At 44.7% G+C, this 12,848-nt stretch overlaps 1 protein-coding gene across 10 annotated transcripts in view; it reads left to right on the top strand.

Annotated features, from left to right (window-relative positions):
• The window catches only part of LHFPL2 (LHFPL tetraspan subfamily member 2), a 154,354-nt gene extending 141,767 nt beyond the window's left edge, over nucleotides 1-12,587 (top strand). For all 10 annotated transcript variants that reach the window (XM_028114448.2, XM_088023363.1, XM_028114445.2 and 7 more), the window contains one exon: nucleotides 8,569-12,587. In XM_028114448.2, coding sequence (XP_027970249.1) covers nucleotides 8,569-8,825 — 257 coding nt within the window. In that variant the 3' untranslated portion in view covers nucleotides 8,826-12,587. The remainder of the gene's footprint in view (nucleotides 1-8,568) is intronic.
• Nucleotides 12,588-12,848: the final 261 nt, after the last annotated feature.

Genomic DNA, 12,848 nt, shown 5'->3' with positions numbered 1-12,848 from the left:
GGCGTGATGACAGATTCAGTGGGTGGGAACTGGACATGGTCTGATGTGGTGTGCCTTCCTCAAAGCATATGTTTGCCTAGGGGTACTGTCAAAGAGAAGTGTCCCCACCTGACAACAGCTGACCTGCCAAGATGCTTTCCGGCTGTCAGCATGAAAGGTGACTTGGGGGAAAATTAAAATTTAGAAAAGCGCAGTAAACGTACAGATAAATGTTAACCAGCATCCCTACCTTTGTTGTAAACCACTCTGTACATCACTTGGTCTGGCACATGATGGTCCCAGCCTTAGCGGAAAATAGCCGAACGTGGTATTCCTCTCCCGGGGAGTGCAGACCACGCACACCAGCTGCTCATCCATGACACTGCCTTCGGGCTGCTGGTGGGAGGGGCCTTTCCTGCACTGCAGAGCAGTGCTGCCTTCTCCTGCCTTCAGTGCTGGCACTTTCTGTTGGTCCTTCCATTGTCCAGGCTCGTGCTGCTCCTGGATACCACCCTTAGCTCTTTTGCAAACTGCCACGGTCCACCTCCTTCTTCATTTACACTTGTACCCCTCTACTTTCTGTCACCTGCCATTTTCCTGAACTTCTCCAGGCTTATCCCGGCACTGCTCCCCTCCCACAGGTGGTGTCCTGGAAAGGTCCCCCAGGTCAGCCACAGTCTGTCTTTTTAGCTGTCCTCACTGCAGTCAGCCAGAGTTGGAAACAATTTCAGAGTTTTGAGGCTCAACTAAGGCTGAGCTCTAGATAACTAAAAATTTATTACATTTAATTAACTTAATGCTTTTATCTTTGTGTTCTTCCAAAGAGCATCATTTTCTAGAGCTAGAAAGGAGGTTTTCAGTGCTTGCAGTCAAGTCCCATGATTTGGACCTTGTGTGGGTTTCATTAGTAAGTATGGCTGTTGTTCTGTTAGCCGAAATTGCCAACTCCTGAGATTCACCTTATCGAACTAAGCTTTTTCCTCCAACTAGTTTAAAAACTTGGCAGGTATGTTACATTGGTTTCCTTTAAAATGTAACATCTGCATCACAGCACCCTGTCTCTTCATTCACCCAGCAAATATTACTGAGCACCTATTACATGTCTTACATTGTTATAAGCAATTGGGATACATAAACTGACAAAGTTCTTTCTCCTCATGGAGTTTACACTGAAGGTGGGGGAGACAGGCTGTAAACTAAGTTATTTAGTATATTAAAAGGTGGTGGGTACTAGGGGAGAAAAAAAAGGTGTAGCCAGGATAAGAGAGGTTAAGTATGCTGGCATGATAAGAGGACAAGTTATAATATTAAATAGGACAGTCAGGGTAGGATTCAAGGAGAACAGATTTAAGGACTTGACGAAGATAAAGGAGTTAGCCATATGGGTAATCAGGAAGAGCTTTGCAGGCCCAGGGAACAGTCAGAATGAAGGCCTTGTTGATAAAGAGTAATGTGGGCTCTGAGACAAAGAGAGGAGTCAAAAATTATCCTAAGGTTTCTGGCCTGAGAGGGTGTAAGAATTGAACTCCCATTTGCTGATAATGAAGTGCACAGGGCAAAGACAAGATTGGGAAGCGGGGAGTGGCAATCATGAGTTAGGTTTGGACATAATTTGTTAGACATCTAAGTGGAGGTCAGGTAGGTAATTGGGTATGCAAATCTGGAGATCCGAGTGCAGGAGATGTCAGCCTAGAGTATTTTAAAGCTATGGGACCACGTGTGATCAATGAGCAGAATACAGAGAAGACAAAGGATTGAGCCCTGGGCAGTCCAATGTTAAGAAACTGGAAGGTTAATGACAGCAAAGGATACTGAGAAGGAAAAGCCAATATGGCATCCCACCTAGAACGCTGGTGGATGCTCTAAAATACTTGCAAGGAGGGCTGTCCTGTCTTGGTCTTCCTCTAATCCTGTGCTGTATTTTTTTTGTTTTGTTTTGAACTTGCTGATTGAAGGTACCACTCCCATTAAGCCTGGAGTGCTCTCTGAGCTGTCCTAGAAGCCACTCTCTCGTCTGATTTGCCTTACTTCCTGTTAGAGAGATGGCTGCCTGGAGCAAGGGAATGAGGCGTAGGCGGCCTGGGGGCAGCCTCCTGGCATTATGCTTTAGTGAGCTAAGCTGGGTCAACAAACACTGGGGTGCAGGCTAAGCTAGATCCACATTCCAGGTCTAGGTCCAGGTCTCTGAGTCACAAGGTAGACCCAAAGGTTTAAACAAGGGATCTCCTGCTGGGTTCCTAAATGAGTCCGTGGCTATCTCAAAGAAATGAGTTGAACTCTTGACCTTTGTTATCCAAAGTTAACTGTGACACACCCATCAGGTTTATGGTAAATGCTAAGACAAAACTGTCATGTATACTGAGAAATCAAGTTTTCTGCCCTCAAGGGGCTCAGAGTCCTACTAGGGTACTGCTCTATCCTCAGGGCTGAGTATAATAGGAGGGGCACTTAGGTAACTCAGTAAATAGTTGTTGAATAAGTCTGCAAAATTAACACTGTGATGAAGAGCTGAAGAGGGACAGGGTAGTGGAAGCACACAGACAAGACCATTCTGGCAGGAAGTGGTGACAAATGTTTCACATAGAGGTGACACTTGACTTGGGTGAGGGGGGCTATTTCCAGGTAGATGGAGTACCCCAGGGGTCAGCATGAGTAAGAGCCCCGTGTTCGGGGAATGGTGATGTGTGGAGTGTGACCTGATTCCTTGAGTATTACTGGCCTAAAAGTGTGCAAAGCCTGTGAAACCCCGCACCAGCCCCCTCCTCCCCTGCTGCCGTGGCCACTCACCTGCTTGGCACCAGGACACTCAGTGGACTCACCTCGCGAATTACCTAATCGGAACCCAAATTTATCAAAAGCTACTCCGCCTGCTGCCAACTGTCTGCTGCCTGTGTGCTCACTCTCCAAAGAGATGAAGATCTCTCATAGCTTTAGAACGAGCTTCTTGATTATAATCTAGTAGAGGCTAACTGTTGTGTCCCTCTCTGGGAGCTTCCCCACAGGTTGGCGGCGGCACTGACAGCTGGCCTTCTTTTCTTCGTGTCCTTAGAGAAGTGCTTTGCAAACTGAGGTCTAGTCAGTCTTTGCTATTTAGACTGAAAGCCTGTCTGAAGAGGAAATAGGAAGGTGATGTCCAAAGATCCACTTGTTATTCTTTGGAACAGGAGCCAGCCTTTGGTTCTCACATTTTCAGGCCAGGAAAAAATGGCCTTCTTCTGTACAAATGGTGGGTGACCCACAAAGGACAAGAAACCTTGAGTCCATTCCCTTGGTCAGCCAGTGGTGAAAGAGTGACAATTGTGTGGTTGATCTGGAGGGAAGGAGGTGATGCTCTAACAGCTGGAAAACACTGAAACAGCCATAGAGCCTTTCCTCATTTCCCTCACAGACTGAAGAGCTTGGTTCAGACTGGACTCCCCCCCCCCCCGCCCCCACCATTCCTGGCATCTCATGAAGCTGGAGATGGTCATCTTCAGACCAAGTAAAATACTATTTATTGTATTCAGGAACTCCTAATCTTTATAAAATTGGGTGCTTGGCAGGATCACGGAGATGTTTATCTTCCCACCTAAGGGATTTGCTTAAAACTTAGATTTGATAACATTATTTCATTCCAGGGTAGTAGCAAGAAAATTACCTAAGATGTACAATTTTGTGGTTGGTCTACTCACAGCAGTCAATAAATGTGGACCACAAAGCAAGAGGACTAAGACTTTTCTTGGTGCATTTCATTGTTTTTTAGCACCTCCTAGGTTTTAGACACTGGAAATGCTAGGTAAGACATAGTTTCTGCCCTTTGGGAGCTTACGGAGTCTATTTGAAAGTCCAAACCACATGCTTAGGTTGCCCACAGAGACTAAAGATTCCTGTGCAGCAAGATTCAGCTGCTGGGAATCTGGGGTTGAGCCTGAATGCGCCATCCAGGCAGGGGAAAATGTTATTCAAACGGCACAGAGACACGGTGGGCATTGCATTGTGATAGCTGGTGTCCAGCTCATCGTGAGAGAGCCAGCACCATATGGCCGGCCTCACCGAGGTCGTCGGGGCTCTGTCTCCAGCCTGTGGTGGCATCTCAGGTAGTCTAAGTAACTAACCATTAGTTCATTTTTTTCTTTCCCAGATAAGGTTGAGTCATCCCCAGGTGATCCCATGATGAGCAGATGGTACCTTCTGGGGTACCATCCTATCAAGTGGAGCTATAGCAGAGGTTATCACAGCTCTGAGTCACTGCTGCTTTCGGTGATGACTATTTCCTTTGGTTGCTGGCCAGCATCATCCTCCCTGCTTCTCTTCCTCCCTGCTGGACCAGCCATTGCTTAATCAGGCACACGGGAGGAGATGCCAGTCAGAAAAGCCAAAGCCTACTGGCCTAGTCGCTGCTTACTTTCTCTATCAATGATGCCCCCCTCCCAAAACAATAATGCACAAGGGCAAGGTGGTGGAAAGACCCCAGAGACCACTCACTATAGGCTGGCCTAACTTCAGAAGCTACTTTTTTAATAGCCATACAAGAAGATCAGACCATTTTCTGGCTTGGCTCCTGTGTGAAATTCAATCCAGAGCACACTTCACCTTCCATTTGGTCTCTAGCTGTAACCCACAACCACACTGAGAGTCCTTGGCTATACTCCAGATCGAGGACCAGAAAAACCATGCTAAGTTCGCAGCAGACTTGGTATGGGTATGTCTGACTATATTCTTACACCTGTTGTCTCACATGCCTCTTTAAGACTTCAGTTTTGCCCCATAGTTGGTGTCATTAATCCTGTTTGGAATTTGGGGTGTAAGTTTGCTTCTAAATACTGGGATTCAGAGGCCTGGAACAGGGAGGTGTGACGAGCTAAACCAGCCAGCTAAGAGTCTCTATTTCCTTTCTTGCTGACACATTTCGTTCTCATTGATTGACTGGTATCTGTCAAGTTATTTTACTGGTTTTCACGGTGGGCACTGTGGTTTGGAGAGATTTTATTATGAGTTTAACTATGTTCCAAGCACTCCTTTGAGTACTGGCTTTAGAGTGGTAAATACATAATACAAAAATCCCTGCCCTCATGGAATTTCAAGTCTGGGATGGAGATGGTAACAAAAGAAGTAAAATAATAGGTTGAACTATAGGATGTGTCCATTTTTATAGGTCAAAAATGGTCAAATATTGGAAGTTTCATGTGATTCAAAGAAATATGTTCTATGTTAGTAATAAATGCTTAGGAGCCATAAAGCAAGGAAAGGGGGGAGGTAGGTGGTAGGACTTTTAAGTAGAGTGGAATGGAAGACCACACCCACAAGGTGGCACTTGACCGTGGCCTAAACGCTATCTGGAAGGAAAGCACTGCAGATAAGAGGAATAGCAGGTGCAAAGGCCTGAGCATGGCTGGTACGGATGTCCAAGGAAAAGCCCTCTCGCTAGTGAGGCTGGAGCAGAGAGCACAAGGGCGAGAAAGGCAAGGGTGAATTTGAATAGATAATAGGTAGGCAGGTCATAGGGCCTTGAAGGCCAAGGAGACAGAGAAAGCTGGATTTTACCCTGAGATGGGGAACTTTAATGGGTTTTTTCTCACTTTTACTAAGAAGCAAAAAGAATCTGTTTGGGTAGGGTTTTATGACTAAGGAATGCTTATTAGGGCCCAGGAAACCACCAAGGCCCAGGCTCCTCATAAGCTGCACTGGGCCCGACAGCAGTGGAGTCAGGACGTGGTGTAAGGTAAGGACTGACTGTGGCAGTCACTGGAGAGGCAACCTGAATTGTTCAACTTACTGAATTCCTTTGGTAGAGAGCCTTTTTGTCTAAATACTAGAGAGATGAAAAATGGGATTTTTACATTTTTATTTATGTTTGCTCACCCAAAGGCCTGTTTTCTGTCTCTCATGGAGACGTAGGTCTTGCATTTTCATGGCGTCAGTTGTGTTAATGACAGTCCAATGAGTGCTGGGAGGAGAGGTCACCAGCCAGGGCAAGGTAGACAGTGAGGTTTCCTCCCTCCGAGAATCTGGACAAGGCACTCCTGGTGTTTGTGTAGGCTGGCTGCCTGTGGTCGCAGCCCAGACCCCCTCCGCTGGGGCTTGCAGACATACCCGAGCCCACCGTTTATTACCCTCCCACCTGGACTGCCCTGTGGGCTTGTCAATATTCAAGCTGAGGCTCTGACAAACTCTGTGGTAAGGAAAGTTTCCCTGCTGTCCTGATTCACAAACTGATCGGCCTTTGGCTACCGCAGGATTTTAAGATGGGCTGAAGCCCCTCGGGAAGCTTAGCTGAGCTACTGGAAAGGGGAACAGCCCGGAGTGTGGAGGGTAGTGCTGGAGTGAACATTCACGTGCCAGAGAGTGCCTCTGAATCCTTACGGAAGTCCCAGCCATGGTACCTCACTGTTTCCCGGGTGGAAACTGAGGACCCGAGGGAGGAGACTACCAAAGTGCTGTCTACCTCAGGTGAGGTTTCCTAGGGAAGGAGATGGGGATTAATCAGGCTTTATCGTAGGCCTTAGAAATACAGAAGACTTATTAGCTCAGTAGATTTAGATCTCCCCAGCTGAGTAAGATATGTTCAGATGGAGACTAGTTTATTCTTCCAAGGGTATTAAATTATAGCTTGGGTTCTCCCCGTCCCAAATTATTACACCTTTCAAAATACACCCTCAAAATAGACCTGATTTGCTTATTCATAAACGGTAAACTTTAAACTGCTTGTGTTTATATATGGGAGAGGTCTGCCAAAGGCTCTAACCTGTTATCAGTTGCTAGTCTGTGTTCCAGTTTTGTTAAGGCTGTTACTGTTATGGACGTATAAAGTATCTTTTTACACACTTTAATATCCACAACCACTTTATGAGTTAGGGATTAGCCAGTTTTACAGGTGAAGAATCATACCCAGAGGTCACCCAGCTCATAAATGGCAATAGTTTGGATTCAAACCTCTATGGTACCTACGTCCGAGCTCATAACTACTAACCCACCCACCTCTTAACTTAGCAAGTCTTTGTTAAAACCTTGCATAATCGAGTACCAACACATTCTCCACTGGTGGTCTTTTTTTTTTTTTTTTTTAAAGATTTTATTTATTTATTTGAGAGAAAGAATGAGAGAGAGAGCTCATGAGAGGGGGTAGGGTCAGAGGGAGAAGCAGACTCCCTGCCGAGCAGGGAGCCCAATGCGGCACTCGATCCCGGGACTCCAGGATCATGACCTGAGCCGAAGGCAGTCGCTTAACCGACTGAGCCACCCAGGCGCCCTCCACTGGCGGTCTTATTCTTGGGGGAATTAGCTCCGTGCTCCCAGTCCTTTCTAACAGCACCTCTCTGGGATGCCTCAGTCGGCTGTCCTTTCACTTGATGCTTCTAACCCTGGAGTGCATTTCCCTACCTACTGCCCAGCACTCTGACCTATGCAGAAATAAAGGGTTGCAGGGTTAGAAAGACTTCTTTTTTGAAACACTATTCTTCAGACAGTGAACATATGAACCACTTCCCTATATTCCATCCCTGCTAGAAAGTCCCCTAAGGCCTCCAGAGTAGAACAATGGGATTAATTTGGGAAGTAGGGAAAGTCCGATCTGAACTGCCAGGCTTGGCAAGAAGATGCCATCCTAAGGCGAAGACAGCTATGACAGTTGTGACCTGTGGGCTGAAACACTGTTCCTGATCATCCTTCAAGCCTGATAGCACCACAGATTCAGTCATGTTCTTTCTGTGAGAGAGTTCCTATAAATGACTTAGAAGCTTTGGTGTGGTAAACCCAGAGAACTTCAGGAAAGGTAGGAAAAAAGAGAATTTAGAACCACGATTAAATTATGAGGATAGAATTGCTACTGCAAGGTATCTTAAAAAAAAAAAAAGCTTTTGGGGGTATAAAGTCAGCAATCGATTTATATTAGGTATCATTTTGTGGAGAATACCATTTTTCTCCTGCCACATAAAATATAAGCCATCATCTTGCAACTGTTACAGCACAAAAGCAGCTGTAGGCAAAGGTCATAAACATATGGGCATGGGGTACATTCCAGTAAAACTTTATTTACAGGGGCGCCTGGGTGGCTCAGTGGGTTAAGCGTCTGCCTTCGGCTCAGGTCATGATGCCAGGGTCCTGGGATCGAGCCCCGCATCAGGCTCCCTGCTCGGCGGGGAACCTGATTCTCTCTCTGCCTCTACCCCTCTGCCCCCCCCCCCCCCCCCCCGCCAAGCCTGGGCTCTCTCACTTGCTCTCTCTCAAATAAAATCTTAAAAAACAAAACAAAACAAAAAAAACTTTACAGAACCAAGTCCACATTTCACTTGTAGGGTCCTTAGTTTGCCAACCTGTGCCTTAGACCAAAAGGGAAATGCTCACTGTAATAAGAGTTGTGTGGGAAGAACTAGCAACCAGTTTAATTTGCTTTTGTAGAAGAGAAATTATGAATGGATTCACATTCCAACATATACAAAAGAGGCTAAATATATTTCTAAGAAAGTGATGGTATTTCTCGATCAGGTCAGATTAGTTGCATAAAGTGGTCCCTGCTGCTCCTACCAAACGGATGACAGCCTCTCTGTACAGTTGCTCACGTTACACTGTAAAGCCGTGGGGGTTTTCACCTGTCCTCTCTTTGCCTCGCAGGCTTGTTCCTGATCCTGGGTCTGATACTCTACCCTGCTGGCTGGGGCTGTCAGAAGGCCGTAGGCTACTGCGGACACTATGCGTCGGCCTACAAGCCTGGAGACTGCTCCTTGGGCTGGGCCTTTTATACCGCCATTGGAGGCACGGTCCTCACCTTCATCTGTGCTGTCTTCTCCGCACAAGCAGAGATTGCAACCTCCAGTGACAAAGTACAGGAAGAAATCGAAGAGGGAAAAAACCTTATCTGCCTCCTTTAGTTTGGAAGAGACGTAAATGCCCTTTTTCTTCCTGTGTCACCTTGTGAAAGAGTACCCCTCTGGTTTCCTCGTCTGAGTCAAGTGAAGAACTAGCCTTTACCTACCAAAGCCTACATTCCACGGCCCCAGGCCTTAACAGGACCAGTGCGAGGCAACATCCAGCTAAGTGACTGCGCCCAAGGGCCACAGTTCCAGCTGTCAGAGATGGAACAGGAAACTACTGCATGAACCCTGACCTGGAGTTGACGAGTCTGTCTGACTCCATCTCCTCCAAAGCTCATGAAGGATGATGATCTAAATCATTAAGGCAGCAGTTCCTCTGGTAACAGGAGACTGTGAGCTAGATTTGCAGGCTATGTTGAGATGTATTTCTGCCACAAAGTTGTAGGCCTGTAAGCATCACTGCCCCAGAATGGGGTTTTGGGGTTGGTGTTTTTGTCTCCTCCTAGTTCTTGCGGGTCATCTCAGAGACTAAAGTGAAGCCTGCATACTTGCTGGGGATAGGTAATGTGTTCCAGGGCATAATAAGACACTGCCTCTTAGGACCAAAGGGGTCAGCAGGTCAGTGTGGAATCCCACTGTGGAACTGATTTTAGGCTGAATTCCAGGGTAAGGTTGGATCATTTGAACCGTCCCTCCAAGATTTTAGAAATCTGAGTAAGAATAAGGACGTATATGATCATGGGAATAGAAGTAGAAAAATCCTGCTAGGGAAGAGAAATTCATGCCACTGCCCAGCAGTCAGGCTAGCACCAGTACCGGCCCAGTCTCCTCTTCTAAAGGAGATCCCATATTTTTCTCCTAGGGTTAGGATCGAGCTTTGACTGCCAAAGGAAACCTCACCCTATTTCCTCATTCCAGGAACAGAGGTCTCCAAGCCAACTGCGGCTCCTTCAGATACTCACTGAGAGAACTTGCCAGAATCTCAGCACTTGCCAGGAGACCTTTTCCCACTGTTTGGTAACCATGTGGTAGTCAGCTGTACTTCCAACCCCAGCAGCAATGGAATGACCTTTGCAGGAAAAAAAGGAGCTAGTCACGGGAGTTCAGTTTCTCCAGTTACTAGTGTTGTTTCTGAAAGCAGACTGAAAGAACATTAAAATTATTTCAGTGGGTGAGCTGCATCAAGCCTTCATACCCAGAGAAGCACAGAGTGGAAATTTAATGCAAAAATGAGAGCTAGACCAAGCTCATAGCACCTGCCTATGCCTGTTTACAAAAAGAATGGACCACCACTATTAAAAAGGATTCAGGAGCTTATAATCTAGTTTCTATAAATTGCCAATAAAATTGATGCAGAAAAATGGTATTCACCACCACCTCAAATTTACTTTGGAATGATCTCAGTGGCAAGCACCTAGCTGGGTATTACCGAAGCTTCAGAATTGCAGAATGATACAGAAACACTCCTTCACAGTTTAGCAAGTTTGGAGTGGACCTACAAGATTTCTGGAAGAATTAAAAGTACAGGTCTATTTCGGCTTATGAATCTGTTCCCCTAAGAGCTTGCTTTGTTTTGAAAGCTTAACAAATAATAACTTTGCACCTTCTTTGGGTAAGGTATTGTATGCTAAGTACCACCAGGCATAGAAACCTGATTCAGATTTTACAACACCGCCTGAAGTGAATCATCTCCAGGCTGAGTCTAAAACCATGCCTTGGTGCAAAACAAACAGTTGCTTTATATGTAGAGGGAACGGAGCAACTAAACTTTTATTCCCTTCTTTGGGGCCTATACCACAAACCACTTTATCACCCAGATTAAGAGCTAAGGGCAAGAGGGGTGGTGGTATAGAACCAGGTCTTAATCAGTTCACCTTTCTTAGACCAAAGGTCAGAGTAAGCAGGATTTAAGTCCCCACAGACATAGGGTATGGAAGCCGATGGACAGGGCTCCTGTCCCTGCTGTGTATTTTTATGCTCTAACCAACTCCCAGTGCCCACCGTAACTACTTTTTAAATCTTGGCAGTAATTTTCATTCAAAAAAACAGCGGGGGAGGGGGGATTCCTTTCATCAGCAGTTTTGCTCTACTTTTTCTGTACAAAATCAGTGTTAGGAAATGGGTTTTCTTAACTCCCTTTTTTTACAGAAAAGTTTAAGTCCTAAGCCCTGAGGACCTTCTGAGAATGGCCATCATTTTTACTACCTGACTGCTCTTTGGCTAAGGTGGTGGCATATCTCTAGAATACCCTGATAAAGCAGTAGTCACAAGTGAAAATGCTACTTCTCTTGGCCAGAAGAAATTCACTTGACTGTTTTTATTCCATTAGTCTGACTGCTACAGATGACAAAGTACATGCACACACATACATCACCCCAAACCACTAAAAACTACTTAAACACTGACTTAATAAGCAGAGCAGAGATGGAATTTCTGTAGCAGAGACAGAGTAAGAACTAATGTTGGGCCTTTTAAACCTTCAGTCCATTAGCCAGGCTTTGGGAAAAATGAAACGTCAAAATCATGCTAGTCTGCACCAACCTGTACAGCTGTTTAAAAACCACTGAATACGAGGAATGTATTAGAAATATGTTAAACAAGTGGACTGATTGTTGACCCACATTTTCCTAATAAATATCAATCATCTAATCACCTCAGTCCAAAAATCTAATACACCTGGACCATTACTACTACCAGAAAAGTCTTATTTATTTTTGCCTGCATTTGTGCTTAAAGTTTTGTGATGGGCTGGGCTTCTCAGTGAACTCCCAAGAAGGCAGAAATACTTGCCTTGGATTCTGTGGATTTTTTAAACCTGTGTGCTAATTCAACGATGTTACACTTAATTGTGTAAGGGTTTTTGTACAGTTTTCAAACATCTGTGGTGTAATGATCTTTGTTAAACATGTAAAGTGCCATAGTCTTTTTTTATGTGTAGCATATTTAAAATATATATATGTATATTATACATACACAAGTCTGTGAAAGATGTGCAATAACAAAGGTGTATGTATGTTTTGTTTTTTTTTTGGAAACTGGACAGGAGTCAGAACAGGGATTGTTTCTGTTTTGGCAAAGGAGAGTTAAACATGTTTGCCTTCATGGCCTAGTCATTAACCCATAACAATTTAAATGCTACACAAACCGATGTGAAGAAAAGACTGGTATGAAATCATTTATTCCTGGGTCTACATTAAAATAATCACTAGATTTACGTGAAAATTAAGCCAGCACCAGGCCCAGTTAATGCTAGTCTTTCATGTGAAATGTGAAGCTGCCACATTGCCTTTTCTGTTAGTGTGAAAACTAGTAGCTGGGACATAATCACTAAGGAGCTTTTTCTTAACATGCTTTGATAGACCACGTTAATGCTAGACCACTATTTAAGGGCTGATCTCACACCTTCTTAGCCGTAAGAGTCTGGCTTAGAACAGACCTCTCTGTGCAATAACATGTGGCCACTAGGAATCCCTGGCCTGCATTTCTATTTGGGCAGCGATGACTCCCAAGGGCCAAAAGAGTTAAAGGCATGACTGGGATTTCTTCTGAGACTGTGGTGAAACTCCTTCCAAGGCTGGGGAGGTCATTAGGTGCTTTGGAGGAACTCAGCATCACTTGATATTCAGTAGCCACTTGAGCCAAATAGAAAACTGTATTTACCGCTAATGGACTCAATTTGAGCCTTCAAATTTATGGTTATCCTATTATACTGTAAACTAATACATTGTTTGTCTAGCATTGATTAGGTTCCTGTGCATATGTATTTCACAATGCCCTCCCCTCCCCAGATCGGAATTAAACCAGATTTTGGAAACTCAATCTGATTTTTTCAAGTCTAAGTATATTGGTTTCAACAGAATTAGATAATTTTCCCAAGAAAACACCTATTATAACATAAAAAAAAAAAACACCTACCAGTCAACTTTTATGGTAAACACTAACTTATATGTAATATTAATGATGGGGGGGAAATGTTCAGGTATTTTAACTATTCCATTCTTTAGTACATATGTATCTCTAGGTTAGTTTTTTAACTTCAAGATTAAGGACCTATTTCTTTCTTGGAGAAGCATCAACATA

Source organism: Eumetopias jubatus, unplaced genomic scaffold, assembly GCF_037043125.1.
Source record: "Eumetopias jubatus isolate StellerSeaLion01/CBP00866 unplaced genomic scaffold, mEumJub1_p1.0 scaffold_5, whole genome shotgun sequence".
NCBI classification, from domain to species: Eukaryota; Metazoa; Chordata; class Mammalia; order Carnivora; family Otariidae; genus Eumetopias; species Eumetopias jubatus.
The sequence above is the reverse complement of the archived record's forward strand: the minus strand, read 5'-3'. Positions and strand labels throughout refer to the sequence as shown.